Below are 21311 nucleotides of genomic sequence, written 5' to 3'. Positions count from 1 at the left end.
ACAAAAGGATGATTACTTTCATTCAACTAATCTTTCTCAATGAAATCAGTTGCATTAACCTTAGTCACATAAAATGGATTTGGGTAAAACTTAAACATGTTTAGCATTAGCATTCAGCTGCACTGAAACATAGCGACAAAGAGATGTTGGGAATTACTGGACTTTCCTAATTTGTGATTTACGCCACTGGATCGAGAATCAAGAATTTTCTCCACCAAACTAACTTTGATTTGTTAGATAAAAAACAAACGGTTTTACATATTTGCACTCCATAGTCTTATGTATCCTACATGATACATTTATCTACAGTAACAAAATAACTTTGGCCTCTTCTGAAAGGAACCCAATCTTTTTTATGACTCTCGAGGAATGGCTTTACATGTACAAATATGTCACCTGCAGTCAGGGGGAATGACAGGGCTTACTGGTGTCAGTGGTGTCGTACTGGGAATCCTTCTGCAGTTCGTAGACATCCACCTCTACCCTGGCCTGGGCGGAACCCTCCATCTGATTGTTAATGTTCTCTCTGGCCAGAGCCAGAGCCAGACGCTCACCACGACCACACACAGACTGGTCATCCAAAATGGCCGCTGAAGGAAGAAAGAAGACCAGAAGAAGCAGTATGCAATCATTAGCTGGGTGTCTGAGTTTTGGCGCGCCGGTGCGTGTGACAGAACCAAAATTTATTTTTTTATATAGTTTTATATTCTGATTATTAATTGTTCTTAACACATTCAAGAAGATGTGGGGGATTTATCTGTTTTAAAATATCTCATGACCTTTGAAAAGTATTTTTGTACAGACATGTGATGTGATTAAAGTGTGTAATTACACAATTCTGTGATACCTCGTGAGTCCTGGGCTTTAATAAAATCTCTAAAATAATATTTCTTTCAAAAGAGAACCTTCTTGAACTTAGCTGTGCTGAAATGCTCAACCACTCATCAGACCTCAAATATTACATTTAAAATATAATAAATCCCCATCTCTCAAACTTGCACATGTGAGGATTAAAGTGAAAGAATTGCTCTTTTTTATTTCTTGCCTGAAGCAGCAGAAATCAAGCCTTGAAACCAACAGGGATTTCAGTGATTAACTGGAGCTGGTGGTAGAGCCAGGTCTTAAGTCACATCCCATTTGTTTTTTCACAGTGCCATGTCAACCCGTCATCATAAATGTTTGTGTGGAGGATCATAGAGCGTGGAGACAGTTTAACTGCACACTGAATATTATTAAGCTGATTTTCCTGAAAACAGGTGTCCTATAAACACCAGTTTTATTTTTAATCAACATTTTTTTTTTGTAAATATTAAGGAGTGGTTGTAAATTTCTAAAAACCCCATCAGTTGATTTGATCGCCACCAGGAGTGTTAAAAAAGTTTAACACATTTATAGCAATACATTAAAAGAACATCAGTATTGAGTGGAAAAATACTGCCTGTCACCACAACTCTTTAGGGTGAACTGACTTGAACTCTGCTCATAAAATTGTCAAGCTATCTTTGGATTAATGTTAGGTCTCTGTGTTTTTACAGGTTTTATCTTAAACTAAACAGAAACAGCTACATCTTAAACATAGAATTTAAATTGATTGTTTGTGTCTATAAGCCCACCAGTAGCTCCTAATGAGAATGCTTCTTGCCTCTTGTCTAAGAGAGTTAATGCAAAAAAAACAACTGCTTTTTATGATCAAAGTAAAAACTTTCAGGATGGAAATAGAAAGAGTTGGTGTATAGCAACCACTGACACATGTTTATTACTAAGAAAAACCTAAGATCACAGAGACCTTCTCCTTTCTCTGAGGTTGAGCAAACATCCCCAATAGGCATAGCTGATTCCAAGTGAAAGCTGGAATTCAGATGGACAGGTTAATCGCGCGCTTTTCATGTTAACCCAGCTATTAGTGAATTGACAACTACAAATAGAAGTGATAATATCCCTGACATCACTAACACATTATTTTTGTTCACCTAAGTACTCTTACTTCTTCTTAAGCAGTGCATATCTTATACTGTACAGGTATTTGCAAATTATTCATAGATAAAATAACAGATAAAATTAAAAGCCAATATTCTCAATGAAGAGCCAACTCGGCTGTTACGATAGGAAACTGGCCAGTAGCGAGTTAAATCAGAATTTCATTTAAAATGTATAATCAGGGTAGAAATATTTACAATATTAAAACACTCCTACATCCTATGAGAAAAGACAGCATCAGATGAAGCATCATGCCAAACCAAAAATAGAATTAATACTGCTCTGTGTCTCTGAACAAACAGCAGAGTAGAGTAAGAAACTATGTAAAGCTGCAGCGTGTAAAACCCACACATCATCGTCAAGCTTCCTACTATTAGAAACAGTAAAGTAAGAAGTACCCGCTGGCTGTGAATAGTAACACCTGCCATGTTTATTTTGGTTACACCCTCCCCACTGATTTGTCTGCTTTGCATGTTGAACCTGTGAGTGTGTTTCAGGATGAGAGCACTCACAGATAGCAGATGGAAATGCAAAAAATATGACCCGTTTTTTTCACTACACAGACAACATACCCAAAATGCAAAGACATATTTTAATGTATTTAAGCATGTAAAGTTGTGCAAATTACTTGGTTCTATAAAGACACTGTTAAACAGAAAAAAACAAATTTCAAACAAAACACTTTTAGAAATGTTTTGTTTTTTTTTAGTTTATTTAATTTTTTTGCTGTGCAACTTCACAGATCCAGCTGTAACACCGTGGAAGAGAGACCCGCCAGAAAAACAACTAAAAGTCAAGCGACCACGTTGCTGTATCTCAATAACAAGCAGGAAGTCTGCAGCTCAGGCATTTGTTCTGGATTTGATTTGCGTTTCTTGAATAATTAACCACTGTTGGAGTGAAGAAGCAGGCAATTTATCTTGTCCTTCCTCCAAAGGACTGTTGTGGGTTTTTACCAGTTCAGGGGAATTCAAAGAAAGCCAGATGGTTCATGCTGAGTTTTCTCATGTGCCTGGGAAAATTCCTTGAGTACAGAAAATAGACTTGGTATGAACTCCTAACACTTTGTTTTTTTGAGAAGCTAATGAAACCCACACCCATAAGGAAAAAAAAGGACCCACAACTGTCAGGTCTACAAAAAGACGGGCTTTCAAAGAGAACTACAGCCAAAGCCAAGTTTAATTTTCAAATAATATAAATATCAGCAAAAGACACCACCAATGAGTGCTTCAATGACAAAAATATACTGCCTTATAAAACAAACTCTGGCAGAATATGAGTCATCATTGAAAAACCTTTATCCTGGTCATGAGAAATTATGAGCCAGAGCCTTGGCAACACCAGATCTGAAAACCACTTGACAAGAGTCGGAGCCGCAATTAGCTGCCTACTTGACTACCATGTGTAAAAATGTAATAAGTGAACCAAGACTTTCCTCTTCACCATCTTTACTGCAAACTTCTTCATCGACTGTCATCTTCAGAAATCATTTGATAAGTGGAAATCTGCAGCCCAGGCATTTGTTCTGGATTTGATTTGCGTTTCTTGAATAATTAATTTCAGTCAATTTCAGTTATACTCCAACTTTCACAGATGAAAATTATGAAGTGCTTCATGGGTAAAACAGCCTAAAAAACAGACAAAACACAGTGACACAAAATAAAGCACCGAGGTCATTAATTAAAAGTGTTTCTGTACAACAGCAACTTTTAAACAGTTGCTGTTTAAAAGAGACAATGGAGTGAGTGAAACCAAAGGACAGTGGGAGCGACTTACACCATTTTGGTGCAGCTGCCTGAGTCATACAATCTCCATGAGTTTTGAATCGAGTGAATGGGAATACCAATAAATTCTGACAAGTGGTCATCAGTACTCGGGAAAACAAATGGGGTTCTATCAGGTCAGAAATATACAGCGGTGGTGGAACTGGGAACTAGGCCCTAAAAGTGAAGATTAAAATCATAAAATGGATTCTAAAATTTACTGCTAAATCCAGAATGAGAAGCTAAGCCTGGAGTGATGTGTGATCTTCTGCCATTGTTCTAGATTTGTGGTGCATAAGGAAAATCTGACCTGAAACTGCAGAGATGGACATATTAACATGCCTGATGAGTATTTATTAAAGATTTTGCATGATTTAAATGTTTTAAATGAAGCATAAATAAATACCGCTAACCTGCCCTCTCAAGCATAACTTTTTCTGTTTCAATGGTATTCTTAAAGAGATCTCAGAGTTTGGAGACTTACTTTCCGACCTCAAGATATTCTTGATGACATTTGTTAAAGACCAAAAAGGAGCTCAATAGAAAGTTTAGTAGTTTTCTCAGAAAGTCGAAGACTTAGCAAAGAAAGAGGCAATAAAAAAAGAGGCTGAAGATGAATCGACAGATAAAAAAAAAAAATTCTCTTTAAGAAGCACAGCAGCGTTGAGACACTATCTCTGTTTACACAGTTCCCAATTTTTTCTTCGGTCACTGAGACTACATCCACATCAGCACTCAAACAACTCGAGAGATAACCTCAAAGTCTTTAAAATTCAATGAGTTATTAAAAGGATTTTTTTTAAATTTACTTTTCCGGCAAGTCCTACAACATAAATACATACACTGCAGCCAGTTAGAACTACTGGAAAGACAGACAAAGCAGAAAACAAGCAATCAGAGAAAGGTCAAGCACTTGAACTCTATCCTTAAGGTTTTGGAGTGCAGTCAGTCTCCTGCCTCATTGTTTTTCAGTAAATGAGAAGCACAGCCAGACCATCTTTATTTGTAGCTCACTGGTACTCGTTAACAGGCTACCAGCGGGAGACAGAAAAAGCATGAATAAAAAGTGTGGGAGAAGAGCAGTGCTGGACCATTATCATCCATTATAATGAAAGGTGTGCAGGGACTTCTCAATTCTTATGAATATGCTTTTCAGAAGATACATTTTTTTCTGCCTAAGGTATTGTACTTGTGCAAGTGTGGGAAGAAAGTAAAACAAAATAAGGTACAAAGTTTAGTTTGCCTTTAGAATTTTGGAGATTTTGTGAAAAAAAGTGTTATTTTATTCACATATGTAAGGCAAAACAACAAATGCATATTTCTACTGAAAAGTGTGCAAGAAATTCAAAGATTTAAACCCTCTGATAATCAGAATTTCTGTTGAATATGTAATTTAAGTTACATTGTTTAGTCATTCTGAATTCACTGTCTGAACAAAACACTTCAACCTTCATTAGGTTGTGAAAGATTTGAAGATTTGCTTTAGGTTGTATTGCCTATGTTGTGATAAGTCCACACTTATCTGACCGAGCTGCACAAAATCTAGCAGATCAAGAAAAAGAAGATGTCATCATACAATCCAACTCTATGTTTTGGGCATTTGTGTCGATTTCAGTTCAATTTAAAATGTCCGGTTTCACTACAGTTGGGAAAGTAGTGCCAACAAATTTCACATCATTACTTGGTTTAATTCAATTTTACACCACACTTTTGAAAGTGAGCCAAACTGCCTAGACAGCAACATGCAGTTCTAACAACTGCAGATGCACTTTGAGGCTCTATCACAAAATGCTGCCCAGAATGAAAAGTAGGTGAGACAGAAAGCTACTGGGTATTTTGCAGAGCGGGTTATTGCAATATGGTGCGTCCTCCCTGTAGTTTCTCTATCTTTTTGGTTTGCAGCTAATTTGCTTCCTTACTTTTTAACTCAAGGTTTGCTGGCAAGTGGACTGATATCTGTTTTCAGAGTTCTGCTAAGCTATCATACCTGTCCAAATGAAGCACACCGTTTGGGTAAATAATCAATAGTCCATTTAAAGGAGAGCAAACAGCTCTGGTGAAACACATAGTCTGAATAGTTTGGTCTGATTTTAACAATTTTGAACTTAAAATATAAAATAATCTATATTGGCACCTAAGAAACAGGTCAAGTCAAGTTTTTCTGTACAACATTTCAGCAACATGGCAGTTCAAAGTGCTTTAAACCATAAAAACTTAATCATGAAATAGCAATAAACGTTGCTTTTTGTCAAATGACATAATCAAAATAATCAAGCAAATATATCAATACATGTTCAAGTTATGAATCAGGCTAGTTTTTAGCCTTGATTTAAAGAAACTCAGTGTTTTAGCTGTTTTGCACTTTTCTGGAAGTTTGTTCCGGATGAGCAGAGCACAGAAAGTGAATTCTGCTTGTCTATGTTTGGTTCTGTTTCTGGGAAGGAAACAGAAAACTTGAAAAGTAGGGTTGGAGATCGATCCTTTGATCCTGAAAATGTTCTTCAGATGAAAGAATGCAGACTGCACATATATATACACAGATATACATATGTAAGACAGCAGAACAAAGCAATAAAAATGGGGACACACAACTAAAAACAAGCATGAAAAACTAGGCACAACATCAACCAGTGGTAAAAATGACAATGTTGCCAAGAAGATAAACATATCATCTTGGTTTAACTCAAGATGATACATATATCATTTTGGTAACAAGACACATGAATATGTCCAAACTGTGATTGGCAGACTTGTGTCCAAAAAGCTACAAAATCTGATTAAATCCCCTTTGTTCACATGTGGCACATCCAGTATCAGACTTGGAAAAATATATTTTATTTGCCAAAGGATGAGAGTTATTGAAGCGGTCAGACTAAATGATAAATTCGGTATTTCCATCTCCCCAAAAACACTTTACTTTGACATGGGCAATTTCCCATGTGATAAATCGCAGTCATTTTGTGGATACAGCACCAGCTCTACCAACATCAATGCATTTCCCCCTCCTATTCAGACCTCAAAAGATGAGAAACATAACTGAGTGTAAAAACATCAAACTTTTTTTTTTTTTATGTTCTTGGAATTGAATGTATTTTTTTCCACTGTGCCAGTATTTCTTCAGCTACTAGGATTCCACTATTGCTTCCATATCCCCATTTGTTGCATCTAGTGGTGAAAACATTTACCATATTTAGCAGTTCTCTTTGTATTTTCAATACATTTCTTTCTGAAAGCAATGCTTACATTCATCGAGGAGCAAAACAAGATTCCTCCAAATTCAATATGAACTAATGTTGTTTGAACTTCACTTCTTATCCTGTTGACAAAACATCTTCACTCCCTTCTTCCTCCCTGGTGGTACAGAAGCCTCATGTTGTTTTTATAAAACAAGACTGTTTAGATCAAGTCAAAGTGACAGACCCACAATTTACCCCGAGACATGATAAAATAACTCCTTTTATCAAGGCAAAAGGAGTGTTGCAGACTGATTTTATTCAACCCCTGGAGACAGTGTACCTTCTCTAAAAATTGACTAGCAGGTTTTATTGTCACATCCTTCTACTGAGATTCATATTGTTGACAATACCTGTTATGAGAGTCGAAGTACGGACTCTGGAGGCTACAGTTAGCCCGACAAATTCAACAAGACAGGACAAAAAGATGAATAAAAACAACAGATTGCACCAGTGGCCTGCAGTTAAGATTACAGCACTGCTGCAATCCTCTGGTGGCCAGTGCCCTCTTGGAGGCAGACGGGATGGCTTTTCACTCATGTTTCTAAGAGTATATCACCACAAGTTCATGTTTCTACAGATATATTGATTTTGTTCTAACTTTTCTGTCACGGAGTTTTATTGGAGAATTGTGACACTGGAGTAGTTATTCTCCTTTGGGGATTAAGCAAAGAGATTCTGCATGTCCGTCCACCTTTTTTCAAAATAAATTCTTATTCTGAATTTTATCTAGCTATGTGTAAGCATAAAATCCTGTGACTTTGTCATGTGACTTTGAGTAAAATTATTTCTTGTTCTCAGCAATGATCAGTGTCTGTGAGGGCTTTGGAAAGATTCCTCTCAGCAACCAACTTATATTAATCTGTTCGTTTTTTCACTTACTATAAAATCCCAGTAGAGCTTACCATTATGGTCTTATTTTGATTCAGCATGTAATATACACAGCAGAAAAAATACCAGCTCTCCCCCCACCAGTGCTGCTTTGGTTGAATTTACCCACAATGCACTGGATGTTAATCCCCTTCCTGTTTTCGAGATGGTCTACCATCCGCTTGGCATTCACACATACATTCAAATTGCACCAGAGTTCACTTTAATGACCTTGACTTTGATTTCACATTCATATCTCCCTAAATAAACTGAACTTTCAGTCACACTGACTTAACTTAAGAAAATTTTCAAGAGTATCTGGGTTCCCAAAGCACACATCCTAAAGGACTTGTAGCCGGTAAATATGCAAAAATCTATTATAGAACATTATTAAAAATATTGTATGCCTTTACTTCAGCTTCAAAATCGATGCGCTACCTCGTGTTTCTGTGTCACATGAAACAGTGCTGAAATACATTTAAGTTTTGTAGTTGAGTTGTGCAAACTCTTTTGCAGGTCACTGCGGATATTCTGTCAATAGGTTTATCTTCGTATATGGTGAATGCACTGTCTAAATCAACAGCTCAGTGACAACTGCAACTGTGATAATGGAGACTCCTGTTTCTCTGAACACTAATTGGCACAGACACCTATTGATCTGTTAGCTGGTGCAGCAGCACGGTCGGAGACCTGCAACGTAAACACACAGTTCCACTAATTATAAGAACCGTCTCTGATTTAATCTGGGTCATTTCTCTACATGACAATTGAACTGTGCATCAGTGATTAATTAGTAGATGGTACGTTGTTGTTCAGAGTGTGTGCCGGTTAATGTCTTTTAGTGGTTTGTTGCAACAAATTAAATATAACATGGGGATTTGATGAAAACCCACAAGCTATTTAAAAATGTCAGAGTGGAGGAATTCAATCAGTATGATATTTGTATGGCATGGATGATATTTTCAGATGTAGTGTTTAGAGATACCTAAATATTAGGAATTTGTGGACTGTCATTTGCAGTCGTTTTCGGAGTTTCTAAAAAAACTGCTTTAATCATCGTACTCAACTAATGTATATTCATCAAAAGTTCATGTAAAGATAAAATTTCTAAAGACCAAATTACTAGATATGTTCTGTAAATATCCATGTGTTGTTTTTTAGTATCTTGCCGAAGCCTTGACAGATTTTAAATCAAATGACGATCTATTCACCTCTGTTCTGTCAGTTTTTATATGTCGTAATAATCAAAATGTCAATTCCTAAATGTTACAAAAAACACGACAAATTTGAGAATCACTTTTTTGCAGTTTTATTTACGGTATATATTTTTTATGAATTCCTATAAAAGGGAAAGTGCAATGCTAAAATTGTTTTATAGTGAAGTTATGTGCTGTGTGCTGACAACAGTCCGTCTTTTCTGTTGCAATTCACTGAATCCTTTTGTGCTTGAGTGATTCATAGATTAGTGCTAAGAATCTTAACACACAAACATCCTCTTCCAATAGTCAACTACTGGACTGAAAAGTACAAAGGTCTCCAAAAATACCCTCTGAAACTCTGTCAGACACCAAAGAGAACAATTGATCTAGACCACTTTAAACAATTACAGAGAGAGACAGAACAGAAAAAAAACAGAAAAGTCTGGATTCTTATTAGATCTGAAAATCTGAAAATAATAAACATGTGCCTACTGCTACTTTTGTTAACAAAACCATTACCTATCAACCAAGAAGGTCTTGTGAATATAAATATATCTCCTTGTTTCTGCTTGATGTTTGGTTACCTGTCACAACATCAGCTACATCTGGCTTCCAGCATAAACCACAACAGGAGTCCTTCAATTATTGAAACACTTTGACACAGCCTTTTTTTGATTTTCCACCCACTGAGTAATTAACCTTGAAATTTTGCTCAAAGCTCAGAGCATTGGAGTACAAGAAAAGTAAAATTTTCTACACCTGATGAGAGAAATGCATTGGAAACAAAGAAGCAATACATAAACTCTGCCAAAATTATTTATTTAGTTTTGAGAGTGAAAAACTCAAAGATCTTGTTTAATTAATGTGCAGCTATATGCAATCTGCTATAGATCAGATTCCTCTAACTGCCCACTGAAATGAACACTGCATCATATCCTGCATATGTGAGGCTCTTACTCTTATTTTAAGTCTAGTCACTGTTGTTATTGCTTCATAATATAAAGCAATTTTACTTCTGAAAGTAAAATTGCAGACAAATACAAAGACAAGATTATAGAGAGACAATGAACTGAGGTAAATTAAACTCTATCAGATTACACAATTATGACAAAGTCTACACAGATGTAATGCTGTGAAAAACATTTATTCCTTCAAAGATTTATTCAACTTTATATATTTTGTGGCATTTTATTTCCTTCAAACTAAAAATGTTTTAACATTCTCATCTGTTCTTGAGATTGTTCAGATCAGACCCACATTCTGTTTAACCAATTGCTGGATTATGCAGAGCTGCTTGTGTTGTCCAAAAAAATAAAAAAGTAAAGAAATGTGGTGATTATATTTGGTGCGTGATTAAATAAGGCCACATTTTCACCAGGTTACGTTGATTGGCACTGAAATCCAACTTCTCTGTAATACTATCTGTGAATATTAGCTTTTGGTTTCCACTTCATTTTCTGAAGCTCATCTGAAGATGCCTGAAATTCCCAGAAAGAGGAATTTTCTGGTATATAACATTATGTGTTATGTACCAAACGCATAATGTGTCAGCTGAAGCCGAGTGAGTGTTTAGCACTCAGCTTGTATTAAAGGAAGAGCAAAAGGTGAGCCGTGACAAACCACTGCGTGACCCGATTGCCATGGCAGCATGTATGTAAGTGCATGACAGTCTTTGTAAAGCTCTTCCAGTTAAAAGTAAAAGGGATTTGAACATGAGGTTACAAGGTTGGGATTAGAACAGGTAAAAGATCTTATCGGAGCGCAAGAATGCTGTACGTTTAAAGTCAATATTAAGGCTCTGCTTTTATGAGCGTTAACCTTCTACCCTTGGATGATGTGAGGATGAAAAATAAAAGGTCATGACCCCAGAGATCCACTCTGGTCCTGGAACGGTGAGGGGATGTCACCATATTTGGTTCTGCTGGAGTTTATTTCCTCTTGCAAATGATCCAACACGGACTGAAAACAAAATATGAAGAGAGCAATAAAAGAAGCACTAATCTAGAGAGTGAAGAAGCCAAAGGGAGGCCATGAGGGATTTTTAAATACAGAAACAAAGCCGTGTTTGTGTGAGAGGAATCAAAATGGGAGGGATACACCAGTGGCAAAACAGAACAAGTGTAATGAGTAGAAGAGGGTAGAATATTCAGAGGTGATCCAGAGGACATGCATATTTTTATCAGCAAAATCCATTTAAAAAGATAAGAAAAAACAAAACAGCAGCTATCAAACCTTTTGGTAATCAAATAATCCTAATGAATAGTCCCTCAACGAATTCAGTAATCTGACATACATATGCTCTGCCAGGCAATCTGAAATCTGTTTTCCCCCAATTTAGATCTACAATAACTGCAGAGTGTCCCTTTTCCCCGATCAGAACATGCCATCATTTCCCACCACTCAGCCAATTCTGTGCTTTTTTTAATAGAAGATGACCTGGAATTAAATCTAATGCAAATGTTTAAAAATGACTTGAGACTGAGAATGCACCCAGAATCTGAATCACTTTATTTTCTAGCACCCCTCCTGACCCCACTAGGGATAAGGGTGTGTCAATCTCCAGTGAACGCTTCAGATGAGAGGTGGGGTTCACTCTGGATAGGTGTACAGACAGGACAAACAATCATGCACACACACTCACACCTAGGGAGAATTTAGAGAGACCAATTCATCTCTATCTTAATTGCTCAGTCAATTTAGAGAGACAGTTATGTTTTTGGGCTGTGGGAGGAAGCAGGAGTACCTGGAAAGAACCCATGGATGCACAGGGAGAACGTAAAAACTCCATGCAGACATGGACCTTCTTGCTGCAAAGCAACAGTGCTACCTAATGCGCCACTGTGCAGCCCTTACATCAGCTTTTTTTTTTCCTGTATATTCTCATGCAGGAGTGTTACAGGAGACATTTAACCCTAACCTGTAGTCATTTTGAATAATCTCTAAACCCTTTTATTCACAGAGGGTTCTCAGCTGTTGTGGCTGGTGTTTACCTGTACTTTCATGTCCTGGAAACCACCACATGCCTACACATCAAAAGATGAACAACAGCCAGCTAAGCTGACGACAGACATGGATAAAAATACCCAGATGGTTTCACTTTTGTCCTTGGTAATTTTACCAGTGCAGACCTCTCAAATGAATTACCAGAAGAGATACCATCATGTAAAGCATTGCACCACCGACACAAACACACAAGACCAGTATTACACAGTACCCCCAGAAGAATACTCTTTTAACAGGTATAGACAGTGCCCATTGTTAATGTAGAGACATGCAATGATGCTGGTTGTCACATATTCAAGCAACAAAATATGAATGACCCATTTTAATACCACATCTTTCCTCATGTTTAGCTGGATCATAAAACAATGCATCCTCCAGACAGTGTTTAACCACCTCCATCTGAAATCTCCTATTAACTGCTAGTACACCTTACTATTCAATCCCACCTTTTCAATCAAAATCAAAAACAATAAATCTTTTTCAAACTGTAAACTATAATTTCTTTCTTTAAACAAAAAGTAAGAATTCCCCAGCATGCATCTCAATGAAGAGTGATCAGTAAATTTATGATGTTTATGTAAAATTGTGATTGAATAATTAGCGGTGAAGAGAGTTTTGTTCAAAATTTCCTCTTGAATAAAGACATTATTGAAACCAAACATTTGTTGCTGTACTCACCCATCCGGACGGCAGATAGGGTGTTGGCCTGGCTGAAGAAGAGAGGTGCCATAGTCAGCAGCAGGACAACAACATAAATCGACAGCAGCAGTGCTGGCAGAGCCGGCATCTTCCACTGCTCCTCATGGAGAATGGTCTGCTGGCTGCCTGTACCGCCACCTTCAAGACAAATGGAAGCGCCATTACTACTGATTACTCATATATATCATATATGCTAGCACTGTGGCATGTCACGTATTATTTAAGCAGTGATGTCACCCACTTTATTTTACAGAGTCGGTTATTAACAAGGATGGTACAAAATTTGCTGCTTGGAATCCGGTTGAAAACTTCACACATGCTTGACTCACATAAATAAGTTAAATGTCAGATGATGGTGATAAAATGGTAAAAATAAGAATGGTAAATTGTCAAAATGGAAAACACACAGTTGATAGTTGTTCGTTTGCACAAAAAAATACATAACATTTCTTCTCCATCTGACATTAAGCCAGATGAAGGTTTTTAGTTTTATAATTTCTCTGTGCTAAGTACCAGGACCAAAAATTTATTTGATCATTTTCTTCAGCCCATTTTATTGAGGCTGAGATCTGGACTTTGTGATGGTAACTCCAAAATGTCTACTATATTCTTCTTAGACAGAGGAAATGTAAAACTAAGCTGACATAATGCTTAGGGTCATTTGGAGGACCTAGTTGTGCCTAAGCATTAATTTCCCAATTGATGTATTAAGATGTTGCTTCAAAATTTCCAGGTAATGTTCCTCATGGTGCAATTTGTCAAAGTATAGCTGTTCTCTCTGTAGAAAAAGACAGCCACTTCATAATGCAGGCAATTTCCTTTTGGTTCTTATTAATTATTCTTATGATGCCACAAAAACAACTTTCAAATTCTGGGCTAAAGTAAAATTATTTTTGTCAGACAGAAGTCATTATTGAACGAATTTATCAAAGAGCAAGTCAAACATTGCTGCCTCTTTTCTGCAGCAAAAAAAATGACAAAACTATACAAATATAAAATCTCTAATCTTTCCACTTAATCAAATGTAAAAAGGATGAAAGATGCAAAATCACAAGAGTAAATCTACAACACTAGAGAACTAGATATTTACTTCAAGTGTTCAGTTTAAACAAACTGCAGCAAGACAGAGGAAATGTAGAAAATATCTTCAATCATTTTCCATCTGAGTCCATTGAATGTCTCAACAGTGATGAAAAGAAATTACACTCTTTTTCATCTGTGGGAGCCACCAGGCACTGATTTTGTTGAAGTTCCAAACAGCTTTGCCTCCAAAATACACCTCATGTTTCCCAACATCCACTGCAAGAATTTTAATCATTTCAAAGGAGGAATAAAAGAGATGAATAGCGGAGGAAAATACAAATTCAAAGAAGAGATCCAGAGGAACAAGTTAAGTTTCACAATCATGCAGAGACAGTTAGAAATTAAAAACAAAAATAGATGGTGGTCTAAGAAATGAAAATAGAGCAGAGATGTGATGTGAATGGTGACAGGAAATGAGAACTGACTGCAGGTAGGAAAAAAAACACACATAATGACAACAATTAATTAGGGTATTTCCTGTAGGAAACACTATCATGTCAGCAGGCAAACAGAGCCAGCGGGACCCTGCTGATACAAACCAGCACCACAGCTCGCTGCAGCAGCTCCGAGGCTAATCACAGGCGCAGCTCTATTAGCTGTTTTCTATCCAATCTCATTTTACATTGGAGGCATTTAGCTGACACGCATTCACTGCAATTTACATAGAGCGCACCAAGGCATTAGGCTTTAAAGCCTCACTTCATCAACTTCACAAGTGAAGATGGTGTGGGTCACAGCAGCCGCAATAAAGACCAAACTTATATTCTCAAAGACATAAGAGGTAATATTGTGGAAGAGAAAGTTAATGAACACAGCAAGTTTGATTTATGTTTAATATATGCAATAACACAATGAAGAAACACTTCACTGCAGCTCAGTTTTATGGAATATATCATACAGCAAACTTTCCTCCACACATACTCTCAGGGAGAATATGTTCACATGTACAGTGGTTTTAGTGGTTTTAGTCTCTCATGCAAACTCCAAGACATGCCTACGTTCCTGAATGCAACAAGAGTATTTGTTTTGCCAAAACCGTGTTACTTATCTGTAACACGGTTGCTATAGCACAAGACTTTCTGTTTTCTAAATAAATCTCCCAAAGCTGCTATCACACTGGTTTTTTTAAAAATCTTTTTGTGTATGTCGGTGAATCTAAAATGATATTCTTTAAAAAAATGATATTCTTTAAAAAAAAATAAATGGCTGAATTGGGAAAATGGACCAAATTAAACTTGCCAATTTGTAATTCTTGGACTGCACCACATAAGGCAAATCACTCAGCAGACAAGAGTTTAATAAATATGGAAACATTCTGCACATTATCAAATGATGAGACCAAAAATGTTACTATCTGTGCTGAGCAGATCCACATTAATTTAACACATGCTGAGTCTCCAGCTATCTTCTTAAAAACATTTATGTCCTTTTTGTGTGTAAAAACACCAATTCTTAGCTTTTAAATTAAACAATTGAGTTATTATTGAACAGCAACAAAACTGTTCCTCTGTCCATTACAGGCTTCACATAATGGTTGATAAAAACAAGATTATTAGATGGTAGTATCGAATCAATCAGTGGAGCTCAACATCAATTACAAAGAATACATGGGTCCTGTTTTGGCTCCCACAACTCACACACTTTTCCTTCATTCAAGACAAAAAATGCTTTAGAAATCAAATGTCGCAGAACATGATATTTAAAACCAAAAAAAAAAAAAAATTGAAAGCAAGCTTCTAAATATTCCAGATGCCTAAATTATCATCAGAGAAGTAGCATAAAGGTTAAATTGTAGATTAAAATGTTCTGCTGCAGTAGTGAGTCACTCTTACCTCACTGTTCAATTATAATGCAGGAGACTTTGCAACTCTTTCATAGAATATAAATGTGTTTTCTGCTAAGTTGTAAAACTTTATTTTAAAAAACGACCAAAAATAATGTTTTCATGACTGAGATTTCAGCTGCAAACTGCAGATTTATCTGGTGTTGATACAACTGGATCTGGCTAAATATGGTAAATAATCTCCCTAATCTTCATGGGTTTTTTGTTGTTTTTTTCAAACCCAATTTGTTGTTGGGCATTTGTGATAATCACAGCAACATTTATGTGACAGGTTAGGTCATAATGCTTCCATGATCTGATCAGATGCAGTGAGTGTAAAAGAAGAAGAAAAAAAAGGGGTAAAGAAAACTGTTTCACCCAACAAAAGAAGAGTTCTTCGAATTAAGCACCCCATCTGTTGGGTAATGGGCCTTAATGCTCACCTAAATATAGGATATTAGCTTTATTTTCCTTCAGGGGATAAGAAGATTTTGTTTTGCAGCAATGGCATCATGAAGCGCAGTGTTGCTGACTCAAACCAGTATAATGACATGGTAATCCTCTCATTTAGCTGTTGACATGCAACACATTTCTTCCTCTGAAAACAGCAGAGAGGGAAGTTTGATCTCTGCACGTAGCATAAATCATTCTTAAAAAACAAACATATGAAAATAAATATCTATCTATCCAGTCAACCAATCATCCAGGGTTTATTGTTTTAGTATAAAAAATAGAAAAAAAAATACAGTTTTGCGATGCTTATAATAAAAGAAAATGAATGGAACAAGAAACCAACATATAGTATACGTCTTTTGAAATGTTTATATTCCAGACATACAGCTAAAGCTTTTATCTTTGTTTCTGTTTTGTTTTTCCCTTTTGCTTCATTGAAGTATCTCATCAATTCTTCAATAAATAAGTTGACTGATTATTTTGCTTAAATTTCTGTCTTGAACATAGTGACTCGCTGATCTATTCTTACAGTCGAAGAGGTTAAAGTTATGACTACATAAATACTACGGAGTAAAGAGATCCAATTATATCGTAAAGTGGACTGAACCTCTGTTTCCATATATTCTGCACTGTCTTCACAGTGTGATTCCCGATATCCTTGAAATGTGGACTATCACTCTCAATGTGTTTAACTATCTAAATTTAACTGTAGTCATGTTGTCACCATAACATAAAATGTATAAAACACATATGTTCTGTATACATACAACAAAATTGACCCACATGACACTCAAATGTTATAGTATTGACTTAATAATACCATCACTCAATCCCATGCAGGCACTCTGTCAGCAATAACTATGGTCCAGTCACCTCGGCATGCTAAATGCTTGAACAGTCTCCACCTGATGTCAGAGCGACTCACTTTCTGAACAACTGAAATAAATATTATTTGACTATCAGGGCTCTCATGGGACGTTAATAAAACACCAAATGGATTTAGTTAGAATATGATAAGGAATCATGTTCTGAACATACCCTTTCTATACTCAGTAAAATATTTCTCACTAACTGGACCTTTATGTGTGAACAGTAATTTTCCAGAAATGTGTTTTACTCATGAGATCCCAAAAGCTCCAATTAAATAAAAAAGTACTACCTTCCCTCAAGTGCCCTTTTCTGGCTACAAGCCAGTAAATACACTGGAACTTGAAAGGGTAATTTAAATAAAAGAACTTCACTGGTTCTTGGTAAAAGTTTCTGTTGTTGAAACATGCCTAAAGAAACCAACATACCAGAATATTTTTTTTCAATCAGTCAGAACTTGTTTGCATTGATTTGCAGTAACCCATCCCTCCAAAATGACAAGTGGCTACAAAACATGCCAGCAAAATGTCTCACACCACATAACAGCTGTCAGATTCCCTTATTAAGGGATTTGATGTTTCTGGCTTCCCCTTAATTTGTCACTCATCCTGCTGTTGACATTTTGGCTTTAAAAGGAGAAAGGTTAAATTTGGACTGACAATGAAGTAAAATCCACAAAGGTGAAAGATCTGAATCATAACAGGCTAGATTTCAGACAGTTTGTTGCATCTTTGGATTCGATCAAGATCTGGAGATGTTTACTTCATGGTTAAAAATATCTTTTTCCTATTCTGTCACTCCTTGTACAGAACCTTATGTGCAAGTTTTAGGTATGTGGTATCTCCAATTTGCTTACTGGTTGGAACAACTTCTTGAAAAAGGTCTTACTCATAAAGGCATTCATACTAATGAGTCAGAGGAATATGGCGTGTACAAACAGATCTGGGTTTGGACTACAAATCCAGAGGGGTAATGACTCCTTTTCCTTCAGAGCTACAGCTGCCTTTTCAGCCAGTTTCTTAACTGTTGGTTGTGATTAAACTCCAGTATTTGATGCCCAGAGATAAGAATTAGCTTCAGCAGCAGATGCACACCAGATAATAAAATTTATACCCATTCTGAATCAAACAAAAAGGTCAGTAACTCAAAGTTAAATTATATTTGTGCAATCGGATAGCCGATTAGTGACTCAGGTGCAATTTGTGTTGACATTAAGTCCGTTCATCCAAGAGATTTTCAGGTTGTTTGTGTCATTAAAAAACAATCTAGTGCCATTTTCAAAGAGCGTGGGGAATGCAGTGAAGAGGCCACTTGATATTATACTGATTAGGCACCCTAATCTTTTAGAAATTTATAGATCCCACTTCCATGTAGAGTTTTACTGTGTTTTTCAAATCCTCCTGCTGTTGATATTAGACTTACCGATCTTAAGCCATGACTAATTAACGATTTGGTGTTTGTTTTTTTTTTTTTTTTTTTACTTTTTATTCTTTTTTAGAAGAATGTGTTCTTCATAAACTAATACGTCAGCCAGAAAAGGAGAACGTAATGTATCAAGGGACTAATGGCGTTTTTACACCGAACAGTCCTGTCGACTCGGTTGAAGACCAAAATTGCAATATTTGCAACATTTTCAGCTGGAATGTTTTTGTTTTCACACTTCAGTGTAAAATGAATCAAACCCTATGACCAACTTGTTTTCCCCTTCGCCTGTGGTGGTGCTGAACCAAGAATCACTAAAGGAAAGAACAAGAAAACCTCCAAACAAGACACTGGCTGTGACTTCCTTCCTCCGTTAAATATAAACATCATAAAAGCAACATTCAGCAATGGGATCGGCACAAGCTATTTCTCCTGCAAATGCTAGACCCATGTGTTTGTCAATATTTAATTACCCAGAATTCCCTATGCTTCAGTCCACTTCCTGCTTCTGGCGCAATCTGGAGTCTGCTTAGTATCATGTATTGGGACTACGCCAGAGTTCACGTCAATCACGCGCATCGTACTGAGACATAGTTTGTTTGTGAGTCAGGAGCTCAGCTTGGGACTGAAGCTCCACAGTGAAGCTTTGGGTACATAGATGGCACAATGTATGAGCAGTCATTAAGGCGCTCCTCAATGGCTGCCACAAGAATTTATAATACATGCATGAAAGATTCAGAGAAACACTTTCAGTATGTTTTAAATGAAGGAATGGCAATGTAAAATGCTCAAAAAAAGTGTATTTTGCATAATACCCCCCTTTAAATGTAACTGTCAAGAATGTCAGCTGAAGTAAGAGATTTCATATACATAATTCCAGACAAAAGAACTGTGTCCTTTATAAGCAAAATTTCTGGGTAAAAACATTAGTGTCAAGATTTTTTGCTTTTTGCTGTAGGAGTTGTTTGAATGAAAATGTTTTGATCTTTATATGATCAGAATTTGCAAATAACGTTTGCTAAATTTTTTAGATATTTGCTATTTTTGCAAATATTAAATGTATCTTGGAGACCAAAGAATAGATTTCGCTCATTTTAAATGGCTTTGCTGATGCTTTTTTTTTTTTCAAAGCACAGAAAAATCTATGGATATGATGGAGAAACAATGACAAACAGATGACGAAACAAAGACACACGTAAGCAGATGAGTGGAAGGGCCTGTGCAGTGGTGTGAAGGTGATGGCTTGACCTCCTTTGTCCCTGGGAGACTTGGACCGACCGGGTGAAATCTCCAGAGGCAAGTCAGCAGGGAAAACTACCAACTCCACTGTCAGCAAATATAGAGGAGTTGGAAAATGAAAGGATGTACGTGGGGAGAAATGAAAAGTAGAAATTAGAGAGTCGATTAGAGTGGGTGAGGGAAGGCTTATGTGAAGGTGTGCAGGAACTTAGCTGAGTGAGAAAGGAGGGAGAGGTGAGGACAAAATAAGAGAGATGAGGGGAAGAAGCAGGAACAAAATATATTTATCCATTTGTCTGACTCATTTTGCCCCTTTGTTGTCTTCTCATGGCATATAGAAACAATTAAAAAAAATAGGGATGACCTCAACTATATTTTTAGAGCACACAAGCATAATTTATTTTACCAGAATCTGTTTTACACAAGTAAAAAAGAAACTGTTGGGTAATGTTTGATCAGCTTCTATCTGTCAGAAAATGAGGCGCAGGTATTTATGTCTTCCAGCACTAATCATCATTGATGGGAATACCACACCTAGAGGAAATGCTAATTTTCTCTCAAGGTACTCCAAATGTTTTGCATAGAATCTCTGAAACTGACAGCAACAAATCACAGGCAAAAAGAAACAACATTAATCAATTTCACCTGTACAGAAGACAGCTGGCAACTCACTCTTACTCATGATGTGTGACGTTAACATCTGGGGCCCAGTCAAAAATAATGAATTAGCCTATTCATCTTGAAAGTCCTACTTATCAGAAACTTTTTCCCCATCAGAGCCTGTAAGATAAAGTGATATGTCATCCCTGCATGCTGTTTTGGCTTACAGACTTTTACCTGGAAGGTAGCGGTAATAAGTGTATTTTCCCTTCTATACATTTGTTGGATAAAATACTACCAAAGAAGCGTCTTTAAATTTGAGTTAGGACTGCACTACAATATCAATAAGTAGCCAGGCCTTGTGCATAATAAGAGTAAGAGCTACCCAGTTGTCGAGAGCATACATTGTTGTCCCTGGAGAGAATCCAGCTTTGAGCATCTACATCTGCCATAATTATCTCATGGCTGATTTAAAACTACAGGACAGTCAGACAGGCAAGCAGCACCCAAATTAAGTTCTTTTAACTTCAGAGGCTCTGCTTTGGCAACTACCAAAAAGATCTCCTTAAACAAACATTCTTTGCCTTTCATGCCAACACATATTAAGCCTAGACCATTCAGGAAAGTAGATATGATCTGGGCTACTACGCGGTACGGATTTCAGCTGGAGAGAAACACAACAACCCCAAATTGTCCCAGGGATTAGATGTGCTGGTTGCTGGGAGACTGAAGTATTTTTTTAATATCTTAATTTGCTGTTTAAATTCTATACTCATTAGATTAAAACCCAAAATTGTATTTAGTCTTGTGCAGCAATATGTGTGACTTTTAAAACTCTTGAAGGTTAGGGTTAGACTTATGAATTCCAGTTTTCTTTCAATACAATTCATTGTGTATATATGCAACAAAGTCTGAAGAGTTTATTTTACTAGACACATAGTTTACTTTGTCTTTTCACACATATTTCACATGTTTCAATTATACTTCCCATCTTCATCATAAGTGTCAACTGTTGTACTCAGAGGCAGTGTCATCAGTCAAGATAATGATGAGTGTTATTATTTTACTTCTGGCTACTGTT

At 36.6% G+C, this 21311-nt stretch overlaps 1 protein-coding gene across 1 annotated transcript in view; it reads right to left on the bottom strand.

Moving 5' to 3' along the window:
* The window catches only part of LOC129353315 (glutamate receptor ionotropic, kainate 5-like), a 177649-nt gene that overhangs the window by 66056 nt on the left and 90282 nt on the right, over positions 1-21311 (bottom strand). The window contains exons 2-3 of the mRNA XM_055022595.1: positions 12724-12882; positions 426-590 (exon numbers count right to left, since the gene is read on the bottom strand). Coding sequence (XP_054878570.1) covers positions 426-590; positions 12724-12832 — 274 coding nt within the window. The 5' untranslated portion in view covers positions 12833-12882. The remainder of the gene's footprint in view (positions 1-425; positions 591-12723; positions 12883-21311) is intronic.

The sequence above is a fragment of the Poeciliopsis prolifica genome, unplaced genomic scaffold (assembly GCF_027474105.1).
Source record: "Poeciliopsis prolifica strain line A6 unplaced genomic scaffold, Auburn_PproV2 SCAFFOLD087, whole genome shotgun sequence".
Classification (NCBI taxonomy): Eukaryota; Metazoa; Chordata; class Actinopteri; order Cyprinodontiformes; family Poeciliidae; genus Poeciliopsis; species Poeciliopsis prolifica.
This window is presented reverse-complemented; position numbering and strand designations above follow the sequence as displayed.